The sequence below is a fragment of the Spodoptera frugiperda genome, chromosome 2 (genome assembly GCF_023101765.2).
Source record: "Spodoptera frugiperda isolate SF20-4 chromosome 2, AGI-APGP_CSIRO_Sfru_2.0, whole genome shotgun sequence".
In the NCBI taxonomy this organism is placed as follows: domain Eukaryota; kingdom Metazoa; phylum Arthropoda; class Insecta; order Lepidoptera; family Noctuidae; genus Spodoptera; species Spodoptera frugiperda.
In genome coordinates this window covers 10437770-10457870 of record NC_064213.1, presented here as the reverse complement: position 1 = coordinate 10457870, position 20101 = coordinate 10437770, and the positions used below count along the sequence as shown (strand labels likewise).

At 36.4% G+C, this 20101-nt stretch overlaps 3 protein-coding genes and 2 non-coding genes across 5 annotated transcripts; 3 read left to right on the top strand and 2 right to left on the bottom strand.

The window, feature by feature from the left end:
• The first annotated feature begins 224 nt into the window (after nucleotides 1-224).
• LOC118268824 (28S ribosomal protein S18a, mitochondrial) lies at nucleotides 225-1262 on the top strand. The gene is made up of 3 exons (XM_035583510.2): nucleotides 225-383; nucleotides 476-772; nucleotides 1065-1262. The coding sequence occupies exons 1-3, from the start codon at nucleotides 281-283 to the stop codon at nucleotides 1205-1207; spliced, it is 543 nt and encodes a 180-aa protein (XP_035439403.2). The 5' UTR covers nucleotides 225-280; the 3' UTR covers nucleotides 1208-1262.
• Nucleotides 1263-1994: 732 nt separating this feature from the next.
• On the bottom strand, nucleotides 1995-12231 carry LOC118269247 (ubiquitin carboxyl-terminal hydrolase 5). Its single transcript, XM_035584258.2, has 17 exons — nucleotides 12014-12231; nucleotides 9716-9841; nucleotides 9179-9364; nucleotides 8621-8727; nucleotides 7705-7870; nucleotides 7121-7288; nucleotides 6362-6523; nucleotides 6019-6122; nucleotides 5432-5615; nucleotides 4932-5143; nucleotides 4539-4661; nucleotides 4099-4213; nucleotides 3732-3845; nucleotides 3426-3570; nucleotides 3091-3321; nucleotides 2831-2940; nucleotides 1995-2686 (listed from the first exon to the last, which is right to left on the bottom strand). Exons 1-17 carry the CDS (start codon nucleotides 12116-12118, stop codon nucleotides 2624-2626), a joined length of 2421 nt encoding a protein of 806 aa, XP_035440151.2. The 5' UTR covers nucleotides 12119-12231; the 3' UTR covers nucleotides 1995-2623.
• Nucleotides 12232-13056: 825 nt separating this feature from the next.
• On the top strand, nucleotides 13057-16231 carry LOC118269418 (glutathione S-transferase theta-1). Its single transcript, XM_035584525.2, has 5 exons — nucleotides 13057-13399; nucleotides 13592-13679; nucleotides 14080-14230; nucleotides 14687-14870; nucleotides 15588-16231. The coding sequence occupies exons 1-5, from the start codon at nucleotides 13288-13290 to the stop codon at nucleotides 15737-15739; spliced, it is 687 nt and encodes a 228-aa protein (XP_035440418.1). The 5' UTR covers nucleotides 13057-13287; the 3' UTR covers nucleotides 15740-16231.
• A 537-nt stretch (nucleotides 16232-16768) lies between these two features.
• LOC118269496 (U2 spliceosomal RNA) lies at nucleotides 16769-16962 on the top strand. Its single transcript, XR_004783123.2, has one exon. It is a non-coding gene; the product is annotated as a U2 spliceosomal RNA (small nuclear RNA).
• Nucleotides 16963-19907: 2945 nt separating this feature from the next.
• On the bottom strand, nucleotides 19908-20101 carry LOC118269505 (U2 spliceosomal RNA). Its single transcript, XR_004783131.2, has one exon. It is a non-coding gene; the product is annotated as a U2 spliceosomal RNA (small nuclear RNA).

Here is a 20101-nt window from a genome sequence, read left to right as displayed (position 1 = left end):
ATTAATTATCCATTATTTTAACGCAACAAATAACTTAATTAGTATTTCACATTTTACCACACTAAAAATAAAAAGTCCATGGTTGAAAAATGGATCAAAACATCAGTGTTATTCTATATTTTTAAATTTCGCGCTTATTTAGTCGGAAGTTAAGATAGGCGCAAAATGTTGCCATACCATCAACACTATTTTCTACCACTAATCAGACGCAAACTGCAGAAACAAAACGTAATTTGACATTTATGTAACGTCAACTTGACAGATAGTAAAATAAATAAACATGGCGGGGCTAGTACGAGCAGGATTTTCTTTTGCTAGAAATGCAATTTTCTCAACATCAGTACGTTCCATAGCAACGACAAATCCATTAAATTTGAAAGAGAGTAAGTACTAATACAGATTTTGGATAATTTATGTGCTTATTGTGACATAACCTCAACATAATATAATTTGGTTAATTCTTATTGTTTTTCAGTTCGTGAACGTACGGAAGGTTCTTCAATAGTCATAGAAGCTGTTAATGTACCGTCTCCTCGTACTGAGCTCTTAGTTCGGGCAGAGAACCTTCCAAATCATGAGCCAGCGGTGAGCCCATCAGAAAAGCCTCCTTGCTACATGTGTGCTTTAGGATTAGACGTTAAGCACACAGATGTTCTGATTCTGAGTCAGTTTGTGAGGTCTGATGGCTGCATGTTGCCTCGGAGAATCACTGGCTTGTGCCGAAGACAACAGAAGAAAATGGGCAAGTTAGTGACTATGGCACAGAAAGCCGGTATGTAAAACTTACTCATCAAACTGTATATGATTCTTATAAGCTTAAGACATTTTATTTTTATTAATTGAAACTTACAATATAGAATTTACTAAATAGTAATTTATTTTCTACTATACCATCCTCTTTGCATGTTTTCTGTAAGAATTTAATTTTGAAATATTGTAAATTCTTCTAAAATAAAGGTACAATATAACATCTATATAGCCAGTAGCAATTTTAACTCAAAACTATTGAATAAGTCTCTAATTAACTGTATTTCTTATTGTAATTTTAATATTTATTGTTACAGGTCTTATGATTAACTTGACTCCCGGGAATTGCAAAAAGGATCCAAAGAAGCGAAGGGAGCATAAAAAGTTCAACACCTACTTTGATGAGAGAACCATATTTATGAAAAAGATCCCCAAACCAGTGGACAGATTCAAGCGTTAATTATACATTTATTTGTAAATCATTGTAAAATACTAATTAAAATATGTAGATGTTATATTGTTTTTTATTTATCTATTCACCTGGAACATCTAACCCGTCCTAGATCGACCCAGCAGAATGTAAATAAAATTAAAATGTTTCTTCTTATTAGAACAAATACTTTGACTTAAAATCGAAAATATTTCAACAACTGGAGGGCCTAGCTAAGTAACAACGAAATTTACAACCTCTGCCTGTAAAGACATTTTTTCTAATTGAAGAGACGATGACAATGAGCTTGGGCAGGAATGGACTCATGCTATCCTTTGTCATTTGTAAAACTCAGACAGTATTTTGACGATACGGCGACGCCTTAGGTTTATCGCTCAAGCAGGTGAACATCCCCTATACATATACTCAATGAGGTGAACATACAATAAAAAAAAACTGGAGTAGGCCTATATTAGCTGAGGAGGTTTTACGGCTGCTATGATGATACCTGTTACAATTAATTTTTTGTAGGGAGTGTGTGTATAGGGGTGGGATCGCAGTTCGTTATTTGGCTAGGACTAGACCTCTGGATTTTGAGATATTGCAAGATTTTTCAATGGTCTAGGATAAGATTCTCGAAAATTGTTAGAATTTGGAAATTAGGACACACTGATAAATTACTTGTCTACTCCTATTGTATAATTGTTTTACAGAGGAATCCTTATATTTCATGACAGAGTTCTCTACATTTCTGATAGAACCGCTATGTATGGCTATTCTATGGCTAGGTATGTGAGGGGTTAAAGAAAAAAATAAATAGAGAGCATTTTCAGTAATAGTTTAATTTCAGTTTTCGTTGTTTATAGTGATGTTTAATGATATTTTACAGTTAAATAATTCAACAGTAAGCTGCTTCTTCAATAAATGCATTCATTAATAATGGTACGGCATTAAGTTACTGAAAAATTGTACTTCTAGTACAGTTACAAAAAATATTGTACAATATATACCAGGAAAATAATATACAGCTTAGTTAACATAATTGTTTAAAACATATATTAGTTTAAAGGGCATGAGATTCCTTGTGTAATATTCACACTCGAAATACTGCTTGTCCTACCTGCTTACAAGGATTATGCATCTCTAATTCATTAACTACACATCGTAACTGTCAAACTACAAAACAGATAAAAAATCTTACTTTAAATTGCAACACAAAAGCATTTTCTATGCAAAATAATTAGATAAAAATTTTATTAACCTAATTAAATTTCTTAACAATTTGTTTTTATTTTTCTATAAAATAAATATCGCCTAAAAGTTGTTTTTTATTAAAATCTCTTAATGTTTACATAATACAAACGCAGTCTAACACAGATATTCGTATCCCATACAACCGTGCCAGCGATTTTTGGTACAAACAAGTCAGTTCTAACATGATGATGATCACAGCCTCTCGTATAGGTACAGGTAGCCGAGATCTTTGGGCGGATTTTCTGATAGTGCCACCTGAAAATAAGAAAATAATTTAATGCTAATTATTCTTTTCGTTACTTTAATTTGAAATATTGAAGCTTTATAAAAATTAATAGAGATTAGCTTGTATCATGTGGTGAATTTCTGTAACTATAAACAATAAAAAGTAGTATGTACCTTGTTATCATTGAAGATGACCCATCGTCCCTCGTGCAGCACGTGGCACACGTAGTGGCCCACCATGGAGGAGGTGCCCATGTGAGATATGAACGCCACCAATCTGTACTCTGCAATAAAAACAATAAGTAAATTACTATCACAATGCTATATGCATATCGCTTCTGAATGAGTAGACCAAATCCGATAACATCGTGTGATACATACGAATGGGGTGAAGTTGAGGTAAATTGATAATTTATTAATTAAAAATGTCTTACTCTCGGGTCCGTCCCTGCAGCCGAGGGTGCGGTCTGAATCAGGATTTGCGGGCGCGTCCTGCTCTGCGGCGTCGAGTTCATCGACCCGGCTGAAGATCCAGTCGAGTGCTCGCGCGACGTCTCCCTGCGTGGCGCCGAGCGCGCGCGCTGCCTGGGCGCGAGTGAAGCCCATGCCCATTATCTGCTCCACGCTCGCCTCGTCCACACCTGCCGCACCACTGTCCGCTGCGCCTGCGATACAACAACAAATATTATTATACTTTTACGAATAAATAACTACACCTTTGATGCTCAGCTTAAGCTTAAATGTCTACACATAGAAGTATGTTTAGTACCTGCAGCGCCGGGCGGCACGAACTTGTTGGCGAAGTCCCAGTCGGTCATGTGTTCCATGAGCCAGTTGGAAGCTGCCTCCATGCCACAGTTGTTCGTGTAGTACAACGCCTTCTTGCACGCCTCAAGCGGGAAGCCCATGTCTAACTGGAATTACAGACAAAACGATAAGATATTAATTAACATCGCAATAGGTGTGAACTTTTAGTAGTGCCTTGTGTAATAAGCGTATTGAATATGACTAAATTTTTAATATTCTACAGTTCTACAAAACAAATATTGATTAGTGTTATTGGTAAAGTACTTACAAGTTGAGCAAGCAGTGCCTCATCGAAGACGGGCGCGGGAGTCTCGGGCGCGGCGTCAGGCAACAGGACTTCGTCAGGCTGCAGACCGCGACCGCGCAGGCAGCTTAGATCCACCTACATACATAACATATTACAAGGTGAAACAGTGATAAATGTATTGAATCAAGAAGCTACTTAGTTGCTTGTCTTACGGCGCATTCAATAAACTACGGATCGTTAAATTTGCTTACGAGCCGTAGAATTTTGACACATTTTGTATGGAGCTTATGTCAAAATTCTACGGCTCGTAAGCAAATTTAACGATCCGTAGTTTATTGGAATGCGCCGTTAAAGTATAGATTATTATGGAGAATGGAGAAGTGCGAACCTCCCAAGGCATGTCGACGGCGACGTCTAGTTTAGCGGGCGTCCAGTCCTCCTTGATGGTGAACTTCTTCAGCTGGATCAACAGGAAGTCTGGGAATGTCGCGAGACGGGTGATTCTGGAAACAATTTAAAAATATACTTTATACAAACAGTTGGTATTTGGATTGGTAATTTTTCGCGTATTTGACGTTACTAATTAGTTGTAGTGATGATAAAATCGAAGTCGTCCTACCTTTACCTTATGAAATCGAGTACAAACATGATTATAGGAACGCAAATAGAGATGAAAGAGATTTATCTGTTGACTTTCGAGTTACTTAGCCTTTCAGAAACACAAATACAAACCAGTACCGTGTGTTACACTACATCCGGCGAAGTGAATAGGAAAGAAAGGATAAGACATTTATAGTTACTATTTAAATACTAGGGTATGATACTAACTTGTGAGCAGTAACCTTCTTGTTAACAGCACTGCTGAAGAATTGTTCGACGGTCTCCTCCTTCATGAAGCTGTCCAGACACGCTTGGAATGGGATGTGTGGCCGCACTATCTCTGATGGGTCCCTGAAAAATTAATTATTTACATTACTAATTGGAAATAATTATACAGTATGGCCTCGGTCGCTCTAAGGCGAAACGCGGTGGTTTTTAACCGCGTAATTTTGTGAAACAATAAAACGACAACAAGCGTCCGCATTTGCGGTTTTGTTCGTAAAATGTAACGCGGTTAAAACCGTCTCACTTAAGGATGCGCTCTAAGATTCTGATATTGAAAAATGTATGAACTAGTTATCTTGTTACTTATTTCATAGTTTATACGTAGTGAGTACTAACAGTCGCTGTCCGGAGGCGTCGGCCCGTGCGCGGCGCGCCTCGTAGTCGTGCAGCTGCGGCGCGTTGGTGGCGGCCCGCAGCGGCACGGGCAGCGGCAGGTGGTGCTCGGCGCGCCGCGTGTAGCGCACGCCGCCCGACGCCGCGCACCGCACGCGCTCCTCCACCGCGAACCGCAGGCACTCCGCCGGGTTCGCCTTGTGCCGGCTGTGGCGCTGCGCAGACGGACATGTTTAACGTACCGCCAGACAGAAAACAGAATCTTACTAATAAAATTATGACCATAGCTAGGCTAAACAAGTCTAACGCCCGAATACTGAATTGCTACTCAATTTTAAGTTGTACTTAAATATCGTGCTATCTCTGTCATTTTATAAAGAATTGATAGGGACAGAACTACATAGTTTTGAGTAGCGTTTAAGTATTCGGACATAAGGCTAGAGATAAAAATACCGATCCTTAAATTGGACAATATATTGTTACTTATTTGGTTTTCTATTTACCTGTAAGAGCGACAGTAGATGCAGGTAGAACTCGTGCGCATCCTGTTGCCTCTTGCTCATGAACTCGGGATGGTCCTTGCCGACCAGGTTGCGGTACATGTGCGGGGACACGCCCGCCTGGAACCCGCCCTCCGTGCTCGGGAACGAGTAGCGACCCGATACTAGGCCTACGCCTAACTTGGCACTGTTAAATATTCAATAATGGTCAATAAGATTATCACATCAAACTGTTAAATCTATACTTAATATTATAAAGCTGAAGAGTTTGTTTGTTTGATTGTTTGTTTGTTTGAACGTGCTAATCTCCGGAACTACTGGTCCGAATTGAATAATTCTTTTTGTGTTGGATAGTGCATTTATCGAGGAAGGCTATAGGCTATAAAACATCACGCTATGATCAATAGGAGCCGAGCAGAGCGAGTGAAACCGCGCGGAAGTAGCTAGTATTTAATCATTGTAATAATATTATCACACCAAAACCTATAAGTGCCCACTACTGAGAAAACACATCTTCTAATACGAAAAAATATGAGCATTAGAATAGTCTAATTTATTAAATTATTTACAAGAACTAAAGTAATACTTACGTCTGAACATTGAAGTCATTGACCGGATCCTCTGGGAAGGTGGAGAAGATCTCGGGCGCTCCGTCCACGAACCGACGCACGAAGTCAGGCATTCGGAACAATACCTAGATAGATAGATCTTATTAGTGAACTTGTTAGTTTTTTAAAAGTACAGAGAGGGTTTTAGGTAACTATACTGGACTAATTATGTTGTTTTGATATAATCAAAAGATAGAAATACGTATTCAAGTCTGAGTTCAATTAGGTAACTAATTTTATTTAAGAAAACATGAATATTACATAGAGAAACACTAATATCAGTGTAAAGGCGGGACGGGTTGCTAGTAATAGGTAACTAATATACCTGTACAACACTGTTGATGTAGCAAGTGTTCCCGAGGTTGTTGAGGCCAGTGAGTGCGGGCCCACACAGGGGTCTGAGTTCGCTGCCGGACTCCTGCAGCGTGTTCCACTCTCCGCTGCGCTGGTTCAGCTCCAACTCCAGCTCGATCATTGATTTGTCCGTCTGGAAATTGATAAACCATTCTCAGTACACTTGTTTTAATTTACGATTAAATAATGTTGAGCCTACCTTTAATTTAAGAGCATACACTAACTGTTGTTTCCCATATTTTTAAGATTGTCTGTACGTATCTTAGTTGGTAAGCCTTAATAAATAAATAAATTATAAAATTACATATTAGGTTTCATTGACTTTCTCTTTGTTAGAATGGTCGGAAAATATAGTTAGAATCCAATTTACAGGTCCCAAACAAATTATATTAGATTTTCTGTTTTTTAAATTCTTTGTAGTCTCGAATTTTACTTTATTTTTTTTTTAAATAACATTGCCCCACATTAGGATTTCCTCCTGTGTCGTGGGTGCGTTTACAAACATACAATTTCACATGCACATGACACCCAGACCCGGAACAACAATTTGTGGATCACACAAAGAATAGCTCCGTGCGGGAATCGAACCCGCTACATGTTGCACTGCAGCCAGTTGCCCAGCCACCGCGCCAACCGTGCAGTCAGTATTTCGTGATAATTTCTTTTAAAATAGCAACTTATAAAAAAATGTATTTGTTGTATGTTAAATAATATTAAATAAGTTAGGTACCTTTTGCAGCTGCTGCACATTGATACCAAAATGTTTGAGATGGTCGGCTAGGAAGGGATCCTCGACCATGTCATCCTCGGCGTAGGAGAACACATCTCCCTTGCCGTCAGCGGTGATGGTGCCCAGCTTCACAGCCAGAGGGAAACCAGTCTGGCGATAGTGTTCCACCTGCAGATAAACACACGGTAGATTAATATTTATAATGCTGTAGCTGCTTCACTAGTTTAGAAGTTATTGTTGGATGTAAGTAATGTAGAGCCACTCTTTGGTACGAGTGGGCCGGTTCAATCAGAGTGATACCGCGACCTCACAAAGTTTGCGTCGTATTGTACCTTGTGAGTGAGGTTACCGAAAGCACAATCTCCCCTAACCCCAAATTCCTAACTCCCAAAAGGCACTCGTATAACGTCTTTGGTGAGGGTATCCGTAGCCGGCGCAAATTGCGTACCATCAGATGATCCGTCTACTCGTTTGACTACCTATGCTCATCATGATTAAAAGGTGCCCTTGTATGTTAGTTTTCTACCTTGGATAAACTTATGGTCTTTTAGAAGTAAGTCTTTTTTTAATAGACTAGGACTTACAGCATGATCATTTCCCCCGGAGCCGTCGAAGAACCGCCGGCCGCAGAGCACGGAGCCGTCCGTCAGGTTGAGCCAGAGGTTGGTGGTCAGGTCGCACTTGTCGCACTTCCAGCCTGACGGCGGGATCTTCACGCCGTTGTCTAACTGCTTCAAGTTCACCGCATGTCTGGAAGATGTATATTTATTAGACATTAGCTTTTGTCAGGGGCTTCGCTCGCATTCCAGGATAATAAGTAGGTTATGTTTTATTCTAGACCATAAACTACCCTTCTACCAAATTTCATTCCGACCCCTTCATTCATTTTAACGTAATTGAGTAACAAACATACACAAACTTTCGCATATAAAATATTAAGTAAGATATAACTTCCTAAGTTAGGAAGTTAACATTTTGATGGTACCACATGGTTATCAGTTATCATCGCGTGTTATCATAATCCTGTCCCCGTCGGAACCACTTTGATTTTCGCGATAAACTTGCTATATAGCCCAATATTATTGAAAACCTTCCGTTAGATAGATAAATAGATACAAACTTTATTGTACACCAAGTAAGTAGTTTAGATAGGTAATGTAACTGACAAAACTTACTTTTATATCGTGAAAAACTAGTATAACTCTAGATTCAAGTCACTATATAGGGTGACTGGTAATTAGTGAACGATATTTAAACACGTGATTGTACTCATGATTACAAACAACTGTCCCAAAAAACATTTTTTGTATACTCATTAGTTTTATTTTTATCGCAATAACAAAACATCGCGCGCGCTTTCTTTCGGATGATCAGCTAGAAAGACTAGTAAGTATTATGGAAACGTACGCGCGTGTTTTTTTGTTGTTTAAATATCCTTCACTAATTACCAGCCACCCTATATAGATAGATATAGTATATGATAATAAAATGTCAGCTCACACAGAGACTTCGCGTTTCTCTCCATCCCAGGTGCCTTGCAGGGCGGCCAGCTCTGCGATCTTGAACGGGGACTCAGCTTCTATCACTGTTTGGACGGCTTTGTTCACCTGCACAGTATCGAAAGCTTATAGGTATACTGATCGTACAAATTCGACAACTTCTGTCGGTTCCTTTATAGTTTTCACGAGAATTGTTCGAATAGGTTGAGTGTGCCAGTGGTAGTAGGTAGGTGAATAGTGCCAGTTTGTTTTGAAGTTGAAAAATTTGGGTGCCTATTGCGAGTTCGTTTGTGTTTCATGATTTGTTGGTTAATTTGAAGCCGCCTTAACAACCTTAACAATGGTTAGACTTAAATAAAATTGTGAAATATCAAATTATTGAGTCCTTTCATAACACAAAAAATTTGTAATTATCACTGTTATCAATTTCAATTTTCTTCCAGTGAACAGTTTGACAATGCCCAGCCAACCTTCAGGATTAAAGTGGCCCCACAAGAACAGAAGAAGAACCAACAATTTATCGAATAAATCGACATTTACATTTACTTAAATTACTTACAATTTCAGGCAGGGTAGGGTTAGGCCACGGGAAGGTGTGGAACCCAGGCAGCACCACAACGCTGTAGTGGTCAGTGTATGTGAACTTCGGTTTGCCACATGCGGGATCGAACCCGCCCTCCACGCCGATAGCTAACCGCGTGATCTTCTTCTCGGGACCATCGCCGGTCTGCTCTGGCTCTGGGACCTGAGAGTTGAAGGAGATAAATAGAATCTACATAATTATGTATATATCTATAAATCAATTGCTATTCGTCAGTCTCACTAAAACTGGAGAACAGTTGGACTGATCTGGAAAATGTTGGTCTTGAATTATTTGTGGAAGGCTAGAGAAGGTTTAAAAGGTGAGGAAAATTATGTTTGAGGCGGTACGAATTTTGCCGGGTCAGATAAAAAAATGGTTTTTACGAGTTGAATGAACTTGAATGCTACACAATTCTTATTGGACAAAGTACGTTTAGTGATAAAAAGTCTAAATGACGATGGCTAAAGTAAGGCAAAAAAACCTGTTAAAGAATATAGACTAAATAAAACTCACGGGTTGCTTTTCCCTCTTGATATGCAGGAAGACATTGTTGCCTGTCTTCTGGAAGTACTGTTCGACGTAATTGCGACCGAAGCCGAGGTAGCTCACTAGCGAGACATACAGGCCCGTATCGGATTCCTGAAACAAAACAATCAATAAATAACAGATTACAACAATACGTAAAGTATTTAAATCGTGTCAATCAACTTTGTGGCGACCAGTGACCTTAAACAAAACCGCAAACAATAACATCTACATATAATTGAGTTGGATAACATTTTAGTAACATTGAAAGTTCATCAGTTTTTTTTTAACATATTACAATTAGAAACTACAATGTCACATAACGTGAAATAAAAAACTTTCCTTTATGCAGACAACGCGACATTAAAAAAGCGCCCTCATAACAATTTACATGCGCCTGATAACAGCTATCTCTCCCCTGCAAAAATATGGGGGCTGATGGCTCATTGTGGTCACAACATTAGCACAGTAACCATCCAAATATGTTAAACTCCACTGACTTGTATTTAGGAAGTTTCCTAATCCTGTGTGGTTTTGTACTAAGTTTGTTCAACCTTAGAAGAATATTAAAAGAAAACAATGTTTCCTTCCCTGCTGTCCTCCTATCAGAAAACATACTCCTCACATGCATTGGCGTCGCATTCATCAGCCGAGCAGTATACAACCTGAACCCCCTAAATGTGGAAATGATAGACATGGAAGAACGGACAGCGGCCATGATGAAAAATGAAGAAATCAACTGCAGTTTCTCATCAATACTTATGAGTTACGGACCCCTGATTGTGTCTTTGGTAAACAGTTTTTTAAGTCTGGTTATAGATAATTATATGCACTACAAAATGATTGCTGATGTGAAGAGGTCTGAAGATGAGAGTGCTGTGAGAGAAATAGAGGATAATTTTAGAGTACAGACTAGATCTACTATAGAAAGCCTACTTGCATTCTGGAAGAAGTATTTCAGCTTTATTACAGTAGCTATACAGTGGTTATTACCATTTTTAATAACAATTTCTATGTATTCAATGGATGTTAAAGAGACAAATATTCCTATGAGTGACTTGCGAAGTTTGAGTGAATCCTGCATGACACTAGTAGGTGTCAATAAGAACAACTGTTCTGTGACTTCTCTTACTATTGACATAAATGATACCTTACAATTGCGGAAACACACACCAAATTATATAACGATGTATGAAAATGAAAACTATCCTAATAATACACAGGAAAAATTCAATTCTGTAATCAATAATGTGTACAAAGTCATTGCTAATTTTCAAAATGAAACTCGTTATGCAGACATCAATGTGACAAGTCCGTTTTACAGGACACCAAAATCAAGTAAACAAGAGGAATGTATGAAAATATGTTATTTAGAGAATAAGAATTTGATTTTGTTCATGTTTGCTGTTGTAATTATGTGTTATTTTGTACCAATTACTATTTCTACAGTGATATTGACTAAAATACATTTGATGGAGCTGAAAAGACAGAATGTGAAGACGTATGTGACTAGAGAGTTGTTATACAATGTGTTATTTTGGAGTCCTGTAATGTTGGATACATTTTTGTCTCTGACTTTGTGTTCATACACCATGAATGGTATGCGGACTTCCATTTTCAATGTAATTGCTAATGTGTATCAGGCCGTAAAGAATTTTATGAATACAAAATATTTTAAAGATAATACTGTAAGCCCAATTTGAAATGTTTTTTTTATGTGTATCATTCGTTATTTGAATTTATAAATAAAGACTTGTAAGAATCTCATTTAGTTATTATTTCTTCCTATTGGAATGCTATAGGATTCTAATAAGTACAAAAATAACAGTTTTTAAAACTAAATCATATAGTATACCATTACTATTGACTTTCTTGCTTTCTAAGGATATTCTTTTTCAATATTAGTCATAGTATTAGAAGAATAATGATCCACAACCCATAACAACAGTCCAAAAAATAATATCTATGTACTTATATGACTTAGATTTTTTTTAATAAGAAATATGTGCATGACCATAGAAGAATAAGGGATTAACAGAACTTGTGACCGGTATTTTTAGTGGTGTACTTGGAAATCAGACTGAATATATTTCTTTTTTTTTATTTGCCTGCCACCAATATTCATCAAAATCCAATTTGTGAAAGAAAAAACTTGATCCCATTGGGATCATAAAATATGAGACCGGATTGAAGTATATGTTACCAATAATGTAGAAAAGCAAATCAGGAGAGGGTTTATTCAGAAATAAATGTTATTTAAAGGTTATAACAAAAATTGCAACTCACCGGATTGTCAAAAGAATACACACACTCATCTTTGTAGATCAGTTGTTGCGACGTGGGTATTCTAATTTTGGATAGATGTGGTGTTAAAAGATCCAACGACGCCATGTCGTAGTATTATAATCGTGAAATAAATTTTATAAAATGTATTTTTCGATCAAAATCAGCGTCTCACCGAAAATACCCGAATACTCGATTTACAGGGATGTGACAAAACATACTAATACTAATCAGTAGCACAGATACAAAAACATGTTCGAAAATCGACTAAACAAGTATATGCATGCATGACTGGCACAGGACTCAACACACTGGCTACTGAGTACTGCATCATGTCCTTGTCACAGTGATCCACAAATTGGAATTACGGTAGAAGGTCTTTGGGATCGTTTAATTTAATAAAGATCTAAATAGGTACCTTAAGTAGGTACCTATTTAGATCTTTAAATGTATCTATTTTGTATTGCTTTTTTAAGTAGTCATAATTTAACAAAGCTTAATTATCTGGGCATGAGGAAATAATTTCATAGCTCACTACGCTACGTCTTCTACATGAGTACTATATACTCACTACATATCAGATATACATACTACTATATATACATGCTCACTACATAATATATTACAATATATACACATAAGAAATTAACATTACTTTTAAGTTTGTATTAAGTCCTAGGTTAAGGAAATGTAATCTAGGATAAGTTTGCCCTCAAATTTGCAACGCCTGAAAAAGGCAGTTAAGATGTACTTAACATTTAAACTAAGACCTGTAATACCTACCTTAACGTGCAAATAAATATTTTGAGTTTGAGTTTGAGTTTGACTATGACACGATCACGTTCATACGTCAACGTCACACGCACGCAACCATACGTTTCGTTATGTCAAGCAATTTGTATTGTAATAAAATATACCAATAAACATGTTTAACAAAAGAACGTAAAATCAAACGAATATTTAGTCGATTTTGTACACACTCGACTTTTGACAGAGTAGTGAGAACGGTACCGGTATCGATAAGATTGACATTTGAATTTGACAGATTGACATTAAAAAAATATTTAACTTGGAGTTATCTTGAATCTCGTAAACAATTAAACAATTTTAAACGTAAACTTGATAGACATAAAGTTCATAATTGGTATGATCAAATCACTATTTTATCAACAACAAAATAATTTTATAATAAAAAAATCTGCTAGTAAAACATCCGAGCACAGTCAGTAACTCAGTTCAAAGTTCACAAAAAGTTAACTTGTTAGAATAAATATAAAATGCCTTTAAAATTATACTGCGATCTTATGTCCCAGCCCTCGAGGGCTCTTTACATTCTATTAAAATCTATCAAATGTGATTTTGAGCCGAAATTCGTCAATTTACGACAAGGTGAGTTATCAAATGTTTCAGTGATAACAATAAAAATAACTTAGGCCTACTTATACTTGATTAAAAGCATAACTTTAAAGATATGTTTGGACGGATGGATTATCTACTCTACTAATTATAATATAATAATATAGACACATACAAAAACAGTGTGAAACTTTTAAATAAATATAATGTTTTATTAATTTCCAGCTGAACATTACTCCGAGGAGTACTCTGCAATAAACAGGTTCCAGAAGGTGCCAGTGATAGACCATAATGGATTTATTCTAACAGAGAGGTATGTTTATTTATAGTTCTCTCTGCCTAATTCTTTGGGCTTCTTTGACTGCCTCATTGGCCGAGTGGTTGCAAGTGTGACTGCCGGGCAAGAGGTCTCGGGTTCGATTCCCGGGTCAGGCGAAGTACTGCAGGGCATTTTTTGGTTTTTTGAAAAATCTTCAATTCTCGGTAGTAGCACAGAGTGTGGAAATGTGTGTGGTACATAACAATAGGCTCACCTATTACATGGGATTTAATCATAAATTGACAAAAATGGGTGTACATTGTACAGTAGTATTATGTGCCATAATGTGCACCTCTGCCTATCTCTTCAAGGATAAAGGCCATGACAATATCTAAAAAAATCTTTGGGAATGAATGGTGTGAAGTTATGGTGTTACCATCATTTCTGTTTTCAGTGTTGCCATCCTCAAGTACCTATCCAGAGAGAATGTGATACCAGAGAGTTTGTACCCTAAAGAGTCGAAGGCTCAGGCCAGGGTTGAGGAGTTCTTGGAGTGGCAGCATGCAGGGCTTCGGTTACATTGTGCTATGTACTTCAGGGTTAAAGTAAGTTACTCAATACCATCACCATTTTTAAACAATTTGAGTTAGCTTGACCTGGTTTAAATTAGTAATTGGAATTTAATCCCCTTCCTGACGTCTGATCGATCTCATATTAGATACACATTCTTGAAAAAAAATTTTTCGTTACTCGTTATGCCTCTCTACATGTATTTAATTAGGTGGTAAACTTATAATAATATTGTACTTGGACTCGGGTGAATATGAAAGGTATACCACCTTATATGCTTCTGTACTTTTGCTATTACTCATTAATTAAAGAGTATCTTCATTTCACTGGAGTGCAGCAGGCAAATAAAAACATATATAATTGCTATAGAAGCATTAGACACAATACATAATCTATTATAAGCACATTGTTTTGCAAAAACAACATTATTTCTTCCAAAACATTAGCTTAATTATTCACTCATGTGTAAACAATCTCTATCTCAATTCCAGTACTTGAATCCAGTTATGTTTGGCAAACCCGCTGATCCTGTATCTCTAGCTGGGTATGAGAGTCGCATGGAGGCAGCTCTGACGGAGTTCAATGAGAAGTGGCTGGGCAGGGGGACAGACTTCATTAATGGAAATTCTCCAACTGTGGTGGATTTGTTGGCAGCTTGTGAATTGGAACAACCTAGTAAGTATTTTAACCGACGTGAAACAACGCTTGCGTTGTGTTTCGTTGTGTGAGTGAGTCAATTCCCCCTTCCCAATCTTCCCCATCCCCATTCCCGAACAATAACCCTTAAATTCCTAACTCCCAAAAAGCCGGTAACGCACTTGTAAAGCCTCTGGTGTTTCAAGTGTCCATGGGCGGCGGCGATTGCTTACCATCAGGTAATACGTCTGATCGATTACCGGCATGTTTCATAAAAAAAAAAAAATAACAACATATGTTCTACATAACTGACATAATAAAATAAATACTTATTGAACAGTGGAGTAGTGTGCCTTGACGGGACACATATAATAATTTGTTTGCTACTGTTTTTTCTTTTTTTTTTGAGCAAGGAAAATCATCTATTGACTTTTCCCGCACTGTCTCTCAAGCCTCAAAGATGTTATAACAGCGAGCCCCTGTTTGGAGGCCCCTATGATGACATTAATTTTTCTAAAGTAGCTGTCAAGTTTTGAATGCATCCTTTACTCGGAAAAAATAAATTGATTATTTAGACTTTTGTAATTTCAGTAATGATATAAAAAATTGCATTTTATTTTCTCCTGCGCCTTTAGTGTGTGGGTGCGTTTACATACGCCATTTGACATTCACATACACACATTTAGATAGTAACACATTTTTTTAGGTGATAAAACTTTTTGGTATGAAACTAATATTTATTTTTTTCTTTTTCAGGGATGAGCGGCTATGATCCTAGTGAGAACTTCAAGAATATACAGGTGTGGTGGAAAAAAGTGCGGGAACATTTCAACCCGTACTATGACGAGGGGCATGTTATAGTCAATAAGATTATTAAGAAAAACGCACAGGTAGCTTCTAAGATTTAATATAAAAAGCTCAATTACATAATTATGTAAGAAATTAATTGATAATATTGATAATCGTATTTCTTTTTTCTATAAGACTTATTTATTTATTTACAATTCACATATACAACATTACAGCCTACGCCATTACGTTATACAGCCAAAAGAAGAAATAAAAAAATGAGAAATTATGTTGCAGGGCTAAAACGAATTGTATATAATGTTATAAAATGAATATAATGATATGAATATAATGTTATAAATAATTATGTATATTGAAAGTGTATGTGACATTTTAATATTTTTAATATAATAAACTGTTGTCTGTTGTAGTAAAAGGAACTTAAAAAGTACATAGAACAAAGTGCATTTTAAATATTTTTATACTAATGGTACTTGGTACATACTATGTTGGGTGGGTGTATGTAATATATTTTAAGAAGATGTTATATTTTTATTATATTTTATTATTTGTGCAATAAAATAAGGTTTTACAATATTTTGTATACATTATACAGTTGTTTTATTTATGTATTACTTAAAAGTTTACAATTACATTAAATATAATGTAGGGTAGGTCTGTCTGTACTATATACTTTACTTTTAGACATGAAGTCACGGGTTCAATGCCCGGTCATTTACCTCGACTATCGTCCATCGTTTGTGTAGCTGATAGTTTTTAATAAAAACTAAATGTCTGAAATATATATAGGCAATGGTGAACACTTGGTAGTAGGTATCAAATGTTCTATAGATTTATCAGGTATCTATAAATACATTACCTAATAAACAGTGTAGGTGGTAGGTACTTTATATTATCATAATAATTGTTATGTTATCACAAAAATATTGAAATACAAGTACTTAAGTTTCCATGTTGCTAAATACTCCATCTACCGTAGTTGGTTAAATACCTACACCTTTATGTACCTACTCAGTAGGTACTACAACTAGCCGATAGATGTCACTGTGCCGTGACGTCATTTTCTGAATCGCGGTGTTAAGATTCTCCGTGAATGAATGACCCTCCCCGGTTTAGCGTGCTACGGTATCGCTTCTCGGCCTTTTGGCTAAGATCAAAGTGTAGTATCTGTTCTTTTCAGCTTAATATCTGAAAGTTCCCTCACTGAGGGACCAGTATATTAAACTGATTTTTGTAAACTGACGGGATGTTCGGGGCTCGCTCCACTCCCGTCACGGGTCGGCCCGGCATTGCAGTGCCGCCGGGATTCGGCCCACAGAATTACTTAAAAATATCAATTAGAACTAAAGCGTGAATCGTTCTATTGTCTAGTTACATTTCTGACTTTCTGAGCATCGTATCCCGTATCATATACACTCACTCAACATAAAACACGTAATGTTATATTAAGTGACACTTAATATAACACACACACTTAATAAGTGTGCTCAATCTATTGATCCCGGTGATGTTAACAGGCGTAATTATTATGTAAGGACTAAACTAGGTATCTGTACTGTCTTCTAGTTTCAATCAACACATAATTATATAAGTGATCACTAGAAAGAGAAGTCTGGAATTCGAAGGTGTTAATATATTATGTCACCAAAAAATAACAAGATCCGTAAGTATAATAATATGTTATTCTTGGCGTCTTATATACAATATGAACTAATTATAGGTTTAGAATATCTTTATTTCTCATAAGAATCACATACATAATTCGCTTACTGAGAAACAGTGTTTTACATAAAAGCAATTTAGCGCACAGTAGTACGGATGTTACTGTGTCAATAGGCTTATAACACACATGGGACTTGTAACACAAATAGTGAAAAGTGGGCATTGTATAGCGGCATTACGTGCCGTAAAGTGCATCTCTGCCTACCCTTTCGGGGATAAAAGGCGTGACGTTGCATAGTACGGATGTAATCAACAATAACAAAAAAGTGCAAATATAAGGTAAATACGATTATACAAATATTATCACAAATTAACACAAAGAACATAATCGATTAACAAAATCGGGTAGACCAAACAAACCAAAACATAAAGTAAATGCAGGTAAATGAATAAATTAATCGATCACTTGACAGAATGCAGAGACAGGGCGTAGATGGCGTAGTTTGTAATGAGTGTTTTTTTTTTGTAAATTTATGTATTTACTCCTCAATTTAAACTATTTTAGGATTTCCTTTTACGTTGTTGGAAGTAAACACTACTTTTTAAATATAAGTACTTTTAAGTATTCATCATTTGTAGTTATTAATAGTGTAAACTTTAAGTAACTTTTTGAACTGCGCATAACTTATTTCTTTTTTCATCACTGATGGTAATGTATTATTTTGTATATTAATATCTTCGAATTCCAGACTTCTCTTTCCAAGGTTAGTTCTAGTTTAAGTTTAGTTAGTTTTAATTATACTGGCTTCTGCTAGCGGCTGCGGCTGCCCGCGGTCCCATGGAATAAAGTGTCCTATGTGTTATTCCATGCCATAATATACTCCTGTTCCAATATTCAGCCCGATCCCTTTAGCCATTTTTAACCGACTTCAAAAAAAGGAGGAGGTTCTCAATTCGACCGTATTTTTTTTTTTTTTTTTTATGTATGTTAATCGATATCTCCGTCAGTTATAGACCGATTTGAGAAATTCTTTTTGTGTTTGAAAGAGTACGATGTCCGTGTGGTGGATAAATGTGGAAGATAATCCAGGGAACTCCTCAAAAATGAACAGAATATGCTCTGCGTTTGAGTTTAAGTGATGTATATTAGCTTATCTTTCTGAGTAACCATACAATTCAGGACAGATAGTAGCATATCTGGTATAGAATGATGGGTAGCTTGATGTGCTGTCTGATTTACATGTGTATGTAGGTACCAAATCTGTTTGTGTTTGACAAATGCATATCTCTGGCAGTTATAGTCCGATTTGAGAAATTCTTTTTGTATTTGAAAGAGTACGATGGCAGTGTGGTTCCATATAATTGTTTTTAAAGTCTGACCATAAATGTGGAAGATAATCCAGGGAACTCCTTAAAAATGAGCAGAATGAGCTCCGCGTTTACGTTGAAGTGATGCATACTAGCTTATCTTTCTCAGTAGCCATAAAATTCAGGTCATATCTGGTATAGAATGATGGGTAGCTTGATGTGCTGTCTGAGTTACATGACTGTATACCTATGTGGGTATCTAATCTGTTTGTGTGTTTGACAACTTACTATGTATGTAGCTTATGAACAGGTTACTGTTAGCTGTCGGCTCGGCAGATCATAAATAAGGGTATCAGGTTAATATACATTTGAAAATAATGTAATTATGCGTCAATATGGATAGATATTAATATTATTCATTTACACGGCACTGTCTCATATGAGCAGCGCGTTTAATAGGTCGACCCATACTCAAATAAGTTATTCACTAAAAATCAAGAAATAAAAAACAATTTTAACAAAAAAAAACCGACTTCAAAAAATAAATATTCCAAAACAAATTAATATGCACTAAAAGTAAAAGAAATAATTGCGTATTTTTCAACAACTTAATAGATCAACTAACTTTACTAACTCATCACACACATTATAATGTAAGTAGGTACAATTATTGTTATTTTTGGAGTCGGTGTCAGCCTAGGAAACGCCAACAACTAGCACGGCACGGGCACGGCACTGGCGGAGTGGTGGTTGAGTACCTTCTTACAACTGGTGTAAAACTGAAATGTTTTGTTGTGATAATAGGTAAATAACAAACCTATCTTAGTTGGCTGACACCGACTCCAGAAATAACAATAATTGTACCTACTTACATTATAATGTGTGTGATGAGTTAGTAAAGTTAGTTGATCTATTAAGTTGTTGAAAAATACGCAATTATTTCTTTTACTTTTTAGTGCATATTAATTTGTTTTGGAATATTTATTGTTAAAATTGTTTTGATGTGTAAAGTAGAAACACACACAAACGCCCAAACATTCGTATTTATATAATGTATTACTAATAAGATTAGTAAGATGGTGATCACTCGTAAAATTATGTGTTAAATGAAACTACAAGATAGTTTAGATACCTAGTCACTTTTTTTTTACACTACGCGGTCAGTAGACTGAACACGCAATTTCATAAGTGTTAGTAGTGTTTGATGATCGGCTATCGATGATCAGTCTAACTCGAAACTTAAGTCAAACATTATAAGCAATAGCTAATAATGATGACAATTTAAATTTTCAAGTAACTCTGTGGGCCGAATCCCGGCGGCACTGCAATGCCGGGCCGACCCGTGACGGGAGTGGAGCGAGCCCCGAACATCCCGTCAGTTTACAAAAATCAGTTTAATATACTGGTCCCTCAGTGAGGGAACTTTCAGATATTAAGCTGAAAAGAACAGATACTACACTTTGATCTTAGCCAAAAGGCCGAGAAGCGAT